We start from the raw sequence: 16,821 nt of genomic DNA, 5'->3' as shown, positions 1-16,821 counted from the left end.
CAAAAATTGAAATATCTCTTATTCTAATTTACAAAAAGCATATTTTAATCAGCCCTTAGATCGTAAACTACGTATTTTATACTTAACTTTGAGGAGCAGTACAGCAGGGATTTTGAAGTAAGACCCAAGTTTACTACTAATTCTTTCATCTCTGGCTGTGTGAGTTTGAGCAAGTTACTTAATGTCAGATGAGGGTGGAAGTGATTTTTATATATCTCTTTTGAAAGGAATAATAAAGTATAACCGATCTCTTAGGGCTGCTATAGAAATATATTAAATATGTGTACAATTCCTGGTATTGAAGCTGGCATATTATAGGCACTCAATAAATGAAAGCTAATACTACACTGGTTTCAATAGGTCTGGGGTGGAGCCCAAGAATTCTGTACTTTTAAAAAAGCTTCCCAAATGATTTTAATGATTGTTCTAATTTGGGAAACACAGTCACTGATAAAATCCTTTTGGATGTGAACAAATATTTAACCTGAAGGATGATTATCTATGATTTTCTTAGAGTAGTGGAAAAACTGGAAAATATTTATGAGAAGGGCAAAATAAATTATGGTCTATCCATGTGCTAAAATACCAAGTTGCCATTAAAATAAAAATCAAATAGCTAACAGAGCACTAACTAGGTATCAGGCACTATTCTAAATGCCTATATATTATCTCATTTATCAGTCCTGTGAGGTGGGTCTATTATTATCTCTAATTGACAAATGAGGAGGCTAAAAATGTACGTAACATTACAAATAAAAATTGTGACGCTGAAACATTTCTAAACTATCAATAATAAAAAATGTTTTATAATAAGAAATTGGCTTCTTTAGAAGAAAGACTGAGTTAGCTTTCTAACAAAAAATATTTCAAAATAATCATATGAAGAAGTGATAAAATCATTTGCAGCCAAAAACTGTAGAGTGCAAAATATATTATAAAGGTATGTTAGTTATTTTGCTGGTGTGTGTGTGTGTGTGTGTAAGAGAGAGACTCGTCAGCTTTTTGAATTAGTAATTTATTTTTCTCATTCTAAATAAATATTCACTTTTAAGCCCAATTTTTTATGCTTTTTCTTATTGAGCCTTCCCCCTACAGATTGTGTAAGATTCAGGCCCCACAAACCCCAGATTACCACCCCTTTTTATACCAGTTATGCATAATGAGAACTCCTATAGAAGAGAGTGGGACACATGTAATGGAGGAAAAATATCTAGAGAGTAATAGAGGAAACTTTCCTCAAATAAAACTTGAATCTTCATAAAAAGCTCTTTGAAAACCACCAAGCTGAATGCATCCCGCCAAGAAATGAGACAGAGTTGCCCTCAAATTGGCTCCCAAATTGGCACTAAGTAACTATGATCAGTTTGGGGGCAGCTTTTGGTTTACACTTAGTGGAAATAGGTAGGATGCTCTAATAGAGGAAAGACTACTCAGAAACTGTCAAAGATGTTATGTTTGCTTTAATTCCATACTGTGGTAAAGAATATTTGAATAGTATTCTTTAATTGGTTTCAATTAAAAAGCAGTGGGAGGCAACTTAGAATCTCCTTATCAATTCTTTCTTTGAATTATTTCGTAGAGTCTGATATTTCTTGTTCGAGACTGGAGTTTCCCATACGAATTTTCATATGGATCTGATGGTGGCTCCAAATTTTTGGAAAAACGCCTCAAGGTTTGTTAGATATTTAGATGCATGAAATTTCACCATTAGTAATCTAGAATTATTTTTGTTGAATGATTTGCTGAACACTTAGTAGCCAAATTCTCATTTGACCCCCATAGTATCTCTGTGAATAAACTAAGACAGATGCTTAACAAAATACTTTCAGAATTACAATTTTCAAATATTTTTAATAATTATGATACAGGTAAAGAGTTCTTTTGTAGGTTTCTATAAAACAATGATTTATTCGAAAAAACAAAGCTTTTAATTTGAAGAATTAAGTTAGTTCAAGACCACAGTTTAAATATCTGGATTCATGTTTTAGCAGAGGTTTAAAAGTCAATTTAACAAAAATATCTAATTTTGAAATCCCCAATCTTGTAACATTTTGCTAGTAGTTCACAGAAAGTAAAAATCTTGTAACATTTTGCTAGAAGTTCACAGAAAGTAAAATTAGAAGACTTTCCATTTTTAATGTCATGATAGTTTAATATTGACTGATTTACATTGAATAGATATCACACAAAAATACCTACTGAGAAGTCTGAAAAAAAAAATAAAAATAATTTCCTTTATAATCAGAATTTCTGAGCTTAACTTTTTAGGTTTATAATTACTTTTAGGGTAATTCGAACTATTAACTGTCAAATACATGTAAAAAAAAAAAGTGCAACTTAGCTTATAAACACCTATCTATTCAGATGCTTTCCTAGAATTTGAATGTATATCTACCAGGTGACAAGAAGTTGTTTTGAGTATCTCCTGAAAAGGGAGGAATATTTTATGATCTATTCATGTCTCCTGTGAGTACTTTGAATTAAAAAAGGAATTTGTAGGAATTAGCTAGAGTAAAACCCCACTAATATGTACTGAATAAAGGGGGGGAAGGCCCATCTGAGTTGGCATAAGAATAGACATTTGTTAACTGTATAATAATGCCATATTTATGCTATACAGTTACTTAGGTATGGCAGTGTGGCAGGTTCACCCAAGATTTTATTCTTTCTTTAATATCAGCCCTGACATGTCATTTTTATAATTGTGGGCCAAGATAGAAAATATAAGATGCCACAGACTTCTTTGAAGTTCAGTTTATATTGCAAGTCATTTAAACTTCAGGATGATTTACTACTGCAGGTCTCAGGGAACCAGCATGAAGAACTACAGAATGTTCGAAAACACATCCATTCCTGTTTCACCAAAATTTCCTGTTTTCTGCTACCTCATCCTGGCTTAAAAGTAGCTACCAATCCAAACTTTGATGGAAAACTGAAAGGTTTGTCTGTCTTTTAATGAATATGTTTATATCACTTAGTCCGATATAAAAATATCATTTATCCGCTGGGCTTATGACTGCTTGTTCATTCACTAACGTGAGGCTGATGATTAGAAATCGTCAGAATTGTGATTCCTGGGCTGGTGCTAGAGCGCCTCCTTGGTGAACTGTGGGAATCTGTGGCTGCTGAATATGTACATTGAGAAAAGAGGCTAAAGTTAAACCCTGAGTTCACTTGGGAGGCAGTAGCCCTCACCTTTTTGCAGAGGTTCCTGCTCACCTTTGTGCATTGAGAAATGCTCCTTAATGTCTTCCTGTGTAATTTTTCTTATTTACATTAAAGGGGAAAATAGATGTCTACATCCCTGGGATGTTACATTCAGTTATATAATTAGAGATTGAAATATCTCATGGTACTGAATCCAAGTCCTTTAAAACTGCTACTAAAGAATTTAATTATCAATTATTAAAAGCTTCACTAAAAAGGAGATCCTCTTCGGAATGAGGAACAGTTTTTTAAAAACCAAAGCACTAGAGTGTTTTTCAAATAGTATGTATTAATAGCATGTAATTCTCTCTTGAACAGAGGCATGTCTAACATTTTAAGATTCCCAAGCAAGAATTAATGAGAAAAAAAGAGATTCCAAAGCAACTCAACTTGTTAAAGAGGGCGTGGAAGTAGGATATGGGGAAGCAGAAGTTAATCTTTCCTAATAGATAATTACCAGGCCTTTAGATGTTTGCTTGGTAGTAATACAATGTAGTACAAAGACATTTCTGACTTTTTTTACTTGTAAGCCTAGCATTGAGTACACCACTAAAGTTCAGACATTTACTAAATATAAGGTGGCCATTCCGCATTGTGCCAGGGCTGGTGAGACAGTGACATACATTTTTCAGCACAGTTGTTCTGAAAGGGCTTTCAAGTTACTTTTTGAAAAAGGACAACATAACTTATATCCAGTTTTATAGAACTGGCAGTTTTGAAAAGCAAACCTATCCCCCCACTCCCAAACCGATCCATGGTATTTACTCTCAGATACTTTATATTAGCTATGGCAGTTAGTATCATAAATAGAATCCCAAATTTTCAATCAGCATTGTTTTTATACATGTTTTAAATGATCTTACCTTTATATAACAGAACAAATAGCAGTAGGCTATTAATGCATGGATTCCAGGATCCTACAATTTCTTATGAATTCCAATCTACGAGTGAACACACAGACCTCTTGATATTATGCAATTACTTAATGGCTTCCCTGTATTTTGAATAAATTACATAAAAGGAGGGCTTCCCACAAGGCCTCTCTTTCTTCTCTGGAGTTGGGAGCTGTAAACAGGCAGAGAAGGGACAGACCTTCAACAATAGTCTTTTATTGGACAAAAGTACTCTGGCTTGTTCTATTTCTGTGGTATACTATACATCTGCAGTTTTTAAATTAACTGATACATTTTGCAATGAAAGATCTCAAGGAGAGAATTTAAGACAAATCATGCAGATTTGTAACAAATATGTTCTCCAAATTTGATTTACATCTAACCATGTATTGACCCACACAATTGGTTTACAGTTACCATAAGTTATGAGTTTATCAAAGTAGCTAGACAGAGAGAGCAATGAAAGGCAGCTTTAGTTTCCCATCGAACATTCCATTTTTATGAGGTTCATAGAACTGCTGCAGGAATCCTGCTGTGTGCTGAAATGTTCTATTTTGCCTGTTTCTCCTTGGGCATATACTGGTTTTCCATCCCATCCTGAATCTTATAATTTGGTGTGATTTCTATCCAGGATGTCTTGTGTGCTGGCCATGCTATTCTCCGGAGGGCTGGCATCTGAGTGTTTGCCTCTGGGGAAGAAATGTCTCTGAATATAAAAACGTGCAAAAATTGTTCTTTGATGATAATTTCTCACACACTTTTCACACACAGAAATAACTTTCAAGTTCATTATTAATAGTAATAATTGTTATAATTACTATTTGTTCATGGTCCCTCACATTATTGAAATTATCTATTTCTAGTGTTATTTAAAACTTAAAATACTATGATTAAATTTAATTGCCGTTGGTTTAATAACTCCCCACATAGGAAATCCAAAGGACCCAAAGCACTGAATTACATTCATTCATGCTACATTCAACCACTCCTCACCAAGTGCCTACAGCAGTGATGGCGAACCTCTGACATGCGAACTCATTTTTTTGGTTGATTTTTCTTTGTTAAATGGCATTTAAATATATAAAATAAATATCAAAAATATGTCTTTGTTTTACTATGGTTGCAAATATAAAAAAATTTCTATATGTGACACGGCACCAGAGTTAAGTTAGGTTTTTTCAAAATGCTGACACGCCGAGCTCAAAAGGTTTTCCATCACTGGCCTACAGAATGCCTCTCCTAGTATAGCAAATCAGTCTTTTAGTAAATAAGGAGTTACCTTTTTTGGAGGTTGCTCTGTGTTACACTGCCCCAGGTAACCACACCATATATTGCGGAGTTGCATCCTTAGCAGCTCAGGTAAGACTTCAGAAAGCATAACCAACACCATGGCAAGGTGATTATTGTTAAAAAAGTTGTTTCTAATGACTTGTCAGAGTGAGGTAATCCTGAGAAAATATCTTCCTTGGTTAATTTACACAGAACTCCACCAGTGCATCTGCCCTGCAGCGATCTTATGCATCATGTCCTCAGTTATTGTGACAGATAACCACTCTGGCCTAGTCCCTGAATTCCTAGCAAGGTTTCACTCTTGTGGAAGAAATTATTGAAGAAATGATGAAAACAGAACATCATTCTGAATAATTATCTACCCACACATATTTATTGATCAGTTGCAATGAGCCAAAGCTGATTAGTATACTTCTGCAATTTGATCTGGTCTGCAGATGTTCTGGATTATGTACTTATTGTTTTCAACTAATACTGGTAGCAAGAGCTAAATTATGTATGTTATGAATATATTGTTCATATTTTATGAATCCAAAATTGAAATACCTGGCATTGGTCTCAGTAGACCAAGGCTAATGCCATCTTCAGAACACACTTTTAATCCAAATATGCTGATTACTTTGATGATTACCACACTGCCCAGTGAAATAGATGTACAGGTGTATCTTATTCCATTCCAATTTTATAAGGAAATTGGGGGGAGGGTCTAAGTACATGTTTTGAAAGTGATTTAAAAAGTGGTTTTATATGGAGAAGGCCTTTTTGTCTTATGCAGAAATTCAGAAAAAATCATACATTATAGATATATAGTAATATTCTACAGATGCTGAAAAAAGCATGAAATCATAAAGCAATAAAGAAACCTATTAGTATCAGTGAATACAGATACATAGCAGGCAACAAAACACAATACACGAATGTGGTAACATAATACAAATACCAGTATCGTATTTCAGTGAATACTGATAACTAAATAGCACACCACAATAACAAATACATTTGAATAAATCTATATATAATACAAAGCAAAATAATAAGTAAAATTTGGTACAGTGCAAAATAAATTTGAATAAGCTCCTATACAAATAGTGATAAAGCATGAGCAAGTTTCAAAGCTGTACAAAATGTGAAGCAAAATAAGTCGGAAGGATTTCTGTCTGCTCATGCATGTCATAAAAGCAGAAAGCAAGAGAAGAAAAATATGAATTCTTATGCAAACTGGTATTGCAATGTATATTGAAGTATAAAAACAAGCAGGGAAAATGCAAACACAATCATAAGGTTCTCATCTTTAGCCTTAAAACCTCGGAAATCATCAATTCCAAAGTCTGAAAACTCAGTGACTCTGCTAAAATTCAGATTTTAAAAAATGACATGTAGCTATTCCATTTACTTAGATATCAAGTCTCTGGACATACCTTGTTTTTTAAACATATAATGTGTATTTTTCTATATGTTTTGAAATAATGATTTAATAAATTGTCAGTGTTCAAAATACTTCTTTAAAGACCTATTTTCTTTGTTACTTTGCTAAGTCTGTAATGTTAAGATTAACCTAATGTTCTATGATAAAAAACTCCAACTACCTCTGATCTGCTTGCTAAATTAGGTCTCCATTTCTTGCCATGTTATTTTGAGTTTCACCACTAGAGGTAGCATCATCATCCCTATCTTTTGGAACTTCAGTTCCTAGTTACACCATACCCACTATACACTTTTCATAAGGTGGGCACACTAAACACAGAATGATTTTGAATGTATTTTCTGAAGGGAACAATCTTCTCAGCTGGTAATTATATGACTTTTCTCCCCATTTATGAGCCTATATATAAAACTACAAAAAGAATAAAGACAGAATACATGAAATGTTTATGTGAATAGGGTATAAAATATTTGAAAAACGTTTTATATCAAGAAAGCTACTTTATAGGTGGAAGACAAGATAAATGTGTAATTGAAGTGGAGATAAGAAGGACCAGCAGTAGAAAGTTTGGGCAAAGTGGATCATCCGCCCTAAGAAAAGTGGGTTCCAGGAATTGTTTAGATGATAGGAAAGTGATAGCTTTATCACTGGGGAAGAAACAGAGGAAATCAAAGGATGTATTATTATTGTATGGCATGGAGGACTAGATAGAATTTTAAAAATAATGAATTTGCTTTTACTTGTAGAAATAGATGATGAATTCATCAAAAACTTGAAAATACTCATTCCTTGGCTACTTAGTCCTGAGAGCCTAGATATTAAAGAGATCAATGGGAACAAAATCACCTGCCGAGGTCTGGTGGAGTACTTCAAGGTATTGCTCTCATTTCTAGCACATTTGTGAGTACTTAGATTTGACATGTTTGGAATGCAGTTCCCACTTGAAGCTACAACAAAAAAATTATAGACTCTGTAATATGGGGGCAAAAGTATGAGGAATCTGTACAAATGATGAAAAATTATGAGATTCCCAGGAGGAACTTGTTTTCTGAAATTATTTTTTGAGGGAACTCTTTGAGGTAACTTTCCTGTCCCTTAGAAGGAAATGTATTTTGAAATATGAATGTATCTAAGAGTTGGAAATATCTTTTTTGGGGGGAGGGGTGTTTCCCAGGGTCTAAACCACATAGTCCTCAGTCATGATCTGTACTGATATTTACCTTCATTCTGAAGATTTTCTCAAAAGGGGCTACACCTTGTCTTTCTACTGGAGAACATACTTCCACATTTCCCACTCTGCACCAAGGGCCAATCTGAAGTGGAATTACTTTAAATTTGCATTTACTTGTTTACCTCAGGTAGCACTGAGTACAATGCATTTTTTTTTTTTACCAACCCACAAATATAGTGAAGAATTTCAGTTACCAATCTAATTTGTGTATTGATGATCTAAGGACTAAAATATCAATTTTTAAAATCAACATTCTGTCATTTAAAATGCAGTCATATACCTCCTGTGTGGTTACTGACCATCACTCTCAGCAATAAAGGATATATTATTTATCTAAAAATTGAATTCTTACTGTGCGTAACACTGTGGAGGGGCTTAGAATTTAGTAGGAGATTCAGGACCCTTACACAATTCTGTTCCATGAAGTTTATGACATCACCAGGTACAAATTCCTGTGGGTAACTGAAAAAGAAAGGTTACTCCTAGCAGAAGGATCTGAGAGAGTTTTAAAGGATGTACAAGTGAGCTAAGCCTTCAAGAGGAGTGGGATTGGCAAGTGGAGATGTGTGAAAAGGGCATTTCAGGAAAGGGGAACAAACACTAAGAAAGAGGGAATTAAAGTATGAGGAAAAGATAATTAGTTCCTGAAACTGCCAAGACCTTACTTTTTTGGTACTGTCAAGACCTTAGACTTTAGAATATAATTTAACAGAATTACATAAATATTGAATAGAATTACTTGAACATGAGTCTTTCTTTTTTTCTTTTCAGGCTTATATAAAGATTTATCAAGGTGAAGAATTACCACATCCCAAATCCATGTTACAGGTATTTATTAGCCATGCTAAGCAAAACATGTGCATCAATCTGGTTGTCAGAAATTATCAAATGAAAATAGTAGACAATGATTTATTAGATGATTATTTTTCTAATAGCTGCCCATTTGTGTGTTCAGCTAAACATTTTCACATAAACATACAGCAGCCTTACTTGTGCTGAGATACAAACACTTTATACCCAAGAGTTTTCATTCTCTTTGTATTACATTTGTTTAGAAAACAGACTCACACATGTAACAAGTAGAAAAGCAGGTTTTAAACAAGTGGTGAAACTGGCCTTTTCCTTACTTAAAAAATTTCTTAAAGTTCTTGATAGTTCCTTTTTGTTATCAGATACATTGTTCTATCAGTATAGCAGTCCTTAAATTTGACATTATATTTCTATTTCTATATATTATTTCCATGTTTTTGGGTTTATAGATTTTCCCCAACCCTCTATTTGGTGAGAGGCTTAAAAATGTTGAGGAAAAAAATCTTCCAAATGAAAATTCATTTTAGAACTATGGTTTATTTTTATATTTTTTTTTATTGATTTCAGAGAGGAAGGGAGGAGAGAGAAAAAGAAACATCAGTGATAGAAAACCACTGATCAGCCGCCTCCTGCATGCCCCAGTATGGGACTGAGCCCACAACTGGGCAACCTGCCCCAACTGGGTATCGAACTGACCTCCTAGTTCACAGGCCAACTCTCAACCAGAGCCACACTGGCTGGGCAGAACTGTGGTTTATTGAGTAAACATATATGTATTATATATTTCAAAATTCTAGTTTTACTAATTTTTAAAATATAGAAACATTTCAATAATTTAAAATTATTTGATGATCTCAGGTTCTTCCACATTTCTTGCTCATGATGCTTATAAATGAGAACTGCCTGTGGAAATTAATGAATTCCATTTTACATAATATTTTTACTTTGTCCAAAGGCCACAGCAGAAGCTAACAATTTAGCGGCCGTAGCAAATGCCAAGGATACATACAACAAGAAAATGGAAGAGGTAAGAATTAAATTATCTTTTAAACAAAATTAGTATTTTTTCCATGAAATACTGATTTCTTTTTCTTCCACATTATACTGAATAAACATACAGAGAGGCAGGTTTGACTTATTCTTTCCCAGCCTATGTGTATCACATTTCTATTTATTATATTCCTAAAATATTTTAAAAGAAACACTATGCACAATTTTCAACATATTTTAAATGTTACTTCTATATTTAATAGACACATTCTTATTTTTGTCAGATCTTCCCACCAATTTATAAGATTTAGTGGCTAAAATAACATGCTACCCTCTCCACTTCACCTCCCTTCATTCCACAGTTCCAGAATTTCTATCTTAGATATAAAAACCTGTTAGGAAAAAAGAAATTAAACTTTAAGGGCTAATATTTCTACATACCATATTTCTTTTTTTGTTTTAACAATCTCAATGAGGATGCGCCTAAAAATTATTGTGTATATCTACTAATGTGATGGGTCTTTTTTCCCCTGAAAATATTATAAAATTAAAATTATATTCAAAATTGATGGAGTCAAGAGAAATATAGTATAGGAAATGGTGTTTATGACATAACTAAGGGGTAATACGTATTACCCCTTAGGTCAGGGAGTGTATAGAAGGCAACGATGTGATTCTCACATTGATGTTTCTCTCTCTAAAAATCAATACTTTATGTAGTTAAATCTCAAATAACCAAAGTGAATGATATAAATAACAGATTTCCCTTGTAACTTCTGAAGAAAACAGAAAATGTGGTCCAAGAACATTTGATGTTTCCATTTAGACTCTTGAATGGGCTCCATTGAAACAAAAATCAGTGAAACTGCCAAATAAAACTTTTCATGACTTTACTTTAGAGCTTTATAGCATTGCTCATTGTTTAAATTAAACTTCATTTATCAAAATTACTTCAGTGCAGTTAGAAAAAATTTCCTAAAGGGACTATTTTTCTTGAATTTAGATTCGTTCTGTAAATGAACTCAGTTTGCAGTTCACTTTGTGTCATGCCTGGTCATCTTGGATTTTCATCTTGGATTAAGTTATGGATATTCTTTCCCATGTCAAAAAAAAAATTAAGAATGACTTTATATAAGTAACCTATAAAGCAACAGTCCCACTTATAGTTACACCTGATAGTTATTAACTGTGGAAAATGTGGGTTGACAAAACATGCAGGCTTCTTGGTTATTGATATGTTCTAACAAATTTAAGTGAAAATGTTTACAGTTACTAATTTTACTCTGCATTGCATAAACAATACTTCTGCATCTGATACAGATTTGTGGTGGTGACAAACCATTTCTGGCCCCTAATGACCTGCAGACCAAACATCTGGAGCTTAAGGAAGAGTCTGTGAAGCTATTCCGAGGGGTGAAGAAGATGGGTGGGGAGGAATTTAGCCGGCGTTACCTGCAGCAGTTGGAGAATGAAATAGATGAACTTTATATGCAGTATATCAAGCACAATGATAGCAAAAATATCTTCCATGCAGCTCGTACTCCAGCCACACTGTTTGTTGTCATTTTTATCACATATGTGATTGCTGGTGTGACTGGATTCATTGGTTTGGACATCATAGCTAGCCTATGCAATATGATAATGGGACTGACCCTTATCACCCTGTGCACCTGGGCATACATCCGGTACTCTGGAGAATACCGAGAGCTGGGAGCTGTAATAGACCAGGTGGCTGCAGCCTTGTGGGACCAGGTAGGAACACTTTACTTCTCTTCAGCTAAATTCAGCACACATTTGATTGTCTATATTATATACAGGGCATTTGTTAAGATGTTGGAAATATACAGATGAACATGACTTAGGGGCCCAGTTTTCAAGAACTTTAGAATATATCAAGATGGCCAGATATAACCAACTAACTGTATAATATGTGAAGTCTCAACAACTGTTTTCCAGTTAACAATTCAGTATTTTTCAAAAATACATGGATTAGGCAGTGGTTTTATTTTTTTATCCTAAAAGTTAAAAGAAGTATAAGAAAACAGTTGTTTTATTTAGCTGCTTGTGACTCAATTATGTTAGCCTTATTACTTCATACTTATGACCTTTTTTATTATTTGATAAGCACTGGCTTTGTTAGGATCATATACAAACCACTAACTTAAGTTGTTGTATCACTGTCTCTTTTAGTACCAACTCATAAAAGCAGTATCTGATTACTTCAGATTATCTTCATTTGAACTAGACATTTGCACTAGACATTGGCCATAGCATGAGTCCAGGTCAACCTCTTGATCAGCTGCTCATGGGGTCAGTTAGTTGTTCTTTATGGTCCAATTAACCATAACCTAGGGAGTCAGGCATGCCATAGTCCACTGTTTAAATAATTGATTATGGACAGGGGAGATAATTACAAACACACCTAGAACAACTCTGTATGTCATTCTGGAAGTATCTATCATCAGTTACCTCATGAAAATTTAGGGGGATTTAGTGAAGCTAAAGTTGAGATTCTTCAGAAAATTTTAGTGTTAAAACTTCTGAACATTTATGGTCTGTGTAAGTATACTCTTCTCCCAGCATGAAGGATATACTTACACATAGAATTTTAATGGATTTACTATGTGCCTTCAAAAAATCTAGCTGAGATAAATTAATGGTAGCACTATGGGAAAAGAATGAATGAAAGCCCTGGCCAGGTGGCTCAATTGGTTGGAGCATCGTCCTGTACACAAAAAAATTGTGGGTTCGATTTCTGGTCAGGGCACATACCTAAGTTGCAGGTTTGATCCCTGGTCAGGGCGTGTATAGGAGGCAACTGATCAATGATCCTCACATCGATGTTTCTGTCTCGCTAAAAATCAATAAAAACATATTCTCAGGTGAGAATTAAAAAAAAATGAATTAAAAACTGGATCCTCTGAGCCACTGTCTCAAATAGCCCCTCAACCTCAAAAGATAGAAGAGGGGCTATTTGAGGGGAAAAAACCAATGCCCTCCTAGAATATGATGCTGAAACCTGTAAGGGATATTGAATTGGGTTTTTCAAATGATTTATATAAATATGTAATACAAACAAAAAATTTGTAGTATTTGTTCACAAATTAATACTGTGAACAATGTTGAATATTGTAATGCTATTAATGAGACAGGATATATACTTTTCTTTTCTCCCTTTTAAACTGCCTTTGCTACAGGGAACTACAAATGAGGTAAGTTAAATTTTTCTAATTAAGAGCTTATATTTGTAAACATTATGACTTTTTTTTAATAAACTGATTAGCCATTAAAGGATGTCTAAATGATTAGAAAATCTTTGATAACTACTGCTCCTATGTTCTCCTTGCATTTATAATTTTAATTGTGAATTTTTAACATGGTTTAAAAACAGTATTTAATTTATTCCAGACATCATGTGATTTGAAATACATAGGAAATACAAACACATGAATGTTGGTAATATTTTATCTGTTTTGTTTCCTAAATATGTAGGAGATTTCAAAATTCCTAAGTTACAACACTGTGCATTTTTCTCTGCTGAAGAATGAAACATGTATAGTTATGGATCTTGAGGAAACTTAACTACTGGACAGCACTTACTTAACTTTGACTTTTGAGTGACAATTACTCATACACTTTAAGCAGGTTCCAGGCCAAAAATGCAGCATAACTTTCTTGGCATACCTCAGACATGACTAGTTAATTGGTGTTCATTTCTCCCACCACCCTTTCATTCTATCACTCTCCAATGTGCAAACTCTGTATCTAAGGGAAGAATCTAAGCTTCCAGGAGGGAATCATTTATTACGTAAGAAAACTTATCTCTGGAGTCATTTAGGTTATTGTGTTCAGGAAGCAAAACTGATCCTGAACTACAGAGACAATGCATAATTCCTTACTTAGTTTCTGCTGTTACATGCGACTGGATTATGTCCTGTAATCAAATAACAATGTTAAACTTAATATTTACAAGTCAATAAAGAATTATTTTATATAAAATTCAGTAAAACAAATTCACTAAAGTAAAAACAAATTTCAACTTTATAAAGCAAACTTTAAGGAAAAAAAATCTAAGCTTTTGCCGAAACCGGTTTGGCTCAGTAGATAGAGCGTCGGCCTGTGGACTGAAGGGTCCCGGGTTCGATTCCGGTCAAGGGCATGTACCTGGGTTGCGGGCACATTCCCAGTGGGAGATGTGCAGGAGGCAGCTGATCGATGTTTCTCTCTCATCGATGTTTCTAGCTCTCTGTCTCCCTTCCTCTCTGTGAAAAATCAATAAAATATATTAAAAAAAAATCTAAGCTTTTATAAGAACAGGGATTAAACTAAATGTGTTAGAATGAGAATATAATAGAACTAGGACAATACCATGTTGCATCAATATGCATTCATATAACTTGATGATGGTACCATTAGACTAAGAAAATAGCCATATAGATAAAAAAAAAGATAAAAATTAATGGTATTTCCTGGGAATCAATTACTGTTTAAAGAATAGCAAGCTTTTGCCCTAACCGGTTTGGCTCAGTGCATAGAGCATCGGCCTGCGGACTGAAGGGTCCCAGGTTCGATTCCGATCAAGGGCATGTATCTTGGTTGCGGGCACATCCCCAGTAGGAGGTGTGCAGGAGGCAGCTGATCGATGTTTCTAACTCTCTATCTCTCTCCCTTCCTCTCTGTAAAAAATCAATGGAATGTATTAAAAAAAAAAAAAAAGAATAGCAAGCTTTTATCCAGTTTTTAAAAATATTCAGACTTTTTTAGACTCCAGAATTACATAAAATAAGTTGGTCTAATTGAGTGCTCATTACGTGAAAGTCGGAAGAGGGAATTTATCTTAGACATTAGGTGGGGAGGGGGCAGAGAACATTAAAATATTTTGAACACTTATATAAAGCAATATGTAAAAATTCCTGATTGAAGCACTGTTATAAAGACACAAAGAACAATTCAGAGGTAGTTTTAATGATGAAAGGCTTTCTGAGATAACGTTTCTGAATAAGGTTTTGTAAAATATGAACTAATTAACAGAAATAAGGCAAAAAAATGTTTGAGTGGGCCCCAGTGTGGCAGAGGGAGGGGGCAACATATGTGCTTATTTGCATGACTGTATGAGGAAATAATGGAGACTGAAGGTGTCCCCATTCTGAAAAACTATAAGGAAGCCCTGAGAACAAGTGGTCTAGCTATTACAATACAGTAGCTATTGACAGTCAAAAGTTATGAGTTCCTGTAATTTCTCTAAAATTGACAAGTTCTCACCAAGCCCCTGGGGCATAGTGAGTGGTTAGGAAGCTGTGCTCCATGAGGTGTGCAGGTAAAAAGGAAATGCTGTCTGAGAATAAAACATTTACCATGAAGATCAATCCACAAAAGTAGTAACACACACTATAGAGCTGAAAGTACTTTTGGGTTCTAAGATATTAGTTATTAATTTATATTCCATAGAGATTAATGATATAGACTCCAAATTTAGCAAGCTAACTTTTATACAGTCCCATAAACTAATTACACTTAAAAGAAAAATGTTTACATTTGTGTGTGCTAAAATCTGTATTCTTGTCTTTTTAGGCTTTATACAAGCTTTACAACGCAGCAGCAACCCACAGACATCTGTATCATCAGGCTTTTCCTGCACCAAAGTCAGAATCTACTGAACAATCAGAAAAGAAGAAAACTTAATCCAAATGTTAAAAAATACAGGTGCATGACCAATTTTCAGTTACATGTCTCCATGTAAACATTCAGTGCTTCCATCAGAAAGAGTAAAATACCAAACACCTCTGACGACTGCAAAAATGGCCTAGTTCTTTTATTTCAGTGTTTAATAGCAGGTGTATGTATGCATGGTTATTATCATTTCATTAACATGTACAGTTTCCTGATTTTGTCTTCAAATATAGTTATAATTTAAAGTTGTCTATTTATGATGATAGTACATGTGTTCTGCTTGAATTTACTGAATTTTACTACAGGGTTATAATTAAACCATGTGGTAATATTACTCCCTGTTTGGATATGCTCATTTAATTTTTACAGAACAATTTTGAAATTATTTCATAGTCATTTGTTAAAGCACAGCATCACAACTCAAAAGGCTTGATTCAGTCTATATCATCTTACATATACCATAAGCTCTTATTTTTAAAGACATTTAAGAGAGCTTTTCAGTTGCTTTATCAAAAACTATGTATTGCTTTTTATATTATGATTTAATATAGAATATAAACCTCTTGATAAAAAATGCACAATAGATCACTTTGTATGTATTTGAGTTTCTGCATTGTATATTTTTTCATTTGCTACACAAAGAAATGTATTCATCATAGGTTTATTCTTTTAATATGTCAACTACTATTAAAGTTTACTCTGGTTCCTAAGATTAAAAACAAATGCTTACTGAATTTGGAAATATTTGGGAGTGTTGATAAAGAATGATGACGGTTTATCTTTCTTTTAAAAATTCAGAATGGATTTTCTTTAATGTTGACCACATTTCAAATTTAGGTTTCCATTTTAATAAATAGGTACCTTCCAGCTCTTTTAAAACAGTGATTCTATACTGTATTTCTAATTACTAAAATCTATAGTGGAATTTCATTGAGCATACACATTTTAAAGAGAAAAAAAGTGTGGTAATGAAAAAAAAAAAGTAATGCCTCCTATCTGGGAGCACTAAAACAGTAATTTCTAACTTTTTTTGAAATGGCTAAGTCATCATTAAACAGTAATATAAAGTAAGGAGCAACAGAAAAGAATAATTAAGATAGAAGAGTGTGCAAGAGTTCATAAGGTATGTAAGCTTAAATCTTAGAAAAGTTTGATCACATGCTCTGTAAAGTAACTTTTCCCAGTGATAAAATTCCACTAGCTTATTTTCATTTTTCAATACCCCTTTCAATGTACTGTTTTCTTTGATGATGGGTCTTATGAATGGAAAAACCGAATATTTACAGCACTATGTGTAAAATATAGAC

General features: G+C 33.7%; 1 protein-coding gene across 5 annotated transcripts in view; it reads left to right on the top strand.

Moving 5' to 3' along the window:
* The window catches only part of ATL1 (atlastin GTPase 1), a 55,004-nt gene extending 38,780 nt beyond the window's left edge, over positions 1-16,224 (top strand). For 3 of the 5 annotated variants that reach the window (XM_081113267.1, XM_081113271.1, XM_081113269.1), the window contains 7 exons: positions 1,580-1,672; positions 2,801-2,939; positions 7,560-7,687; positions 8,816-8,872; positions 9,810-9,881; positions 11,165-11,596; positions 15,416-16,224. In XM_081113267.1, coding sequence (XP_080969393.1) covers positions 1,580-1,672; positions 2,801-2,939; positions 7,560-7,687; positions 8,816-8,872; positions 9,810-9,881; positions 11,165-11,596; positions 15,416-15,526 — 1,032 coding nt within the window. In that variant the 3' untranslated portion in view covers positions 15,527-16,224. Of the gene's footprint in view, positions 1-1,579; positions 1,673-2,800; positions 2,940-7,559; positions 7,688-8,815; positions 8,873-9,809; positions 9,882-11,164; positions 11,597-13,041; positions 13,057-15,415 lie in introns of all 5 variants that reach the window. The other 2 variants (XM_081113270.1, XM_081113268.1) reach the window with 1 other exon arrangement.
* Positions 16,225-16,821: the final 597 nt, after the last annotated feature.

This window comes from Myotis nattereri, assembly GCF_964212035.1.
Source record: "Myotis nattereri genome assembly, chromosome: 1".
Classification (NCBI taxonomy): domain Eukaryota; kingdom Metazoa; phylum Chordata; class Mammalia; order Chiroptera; family Vespertilionidae; genus Myotis; species Myotis nattereri.
This window is presented reverse-complemented; position numbering and strand designations above follow the sequence as displayed.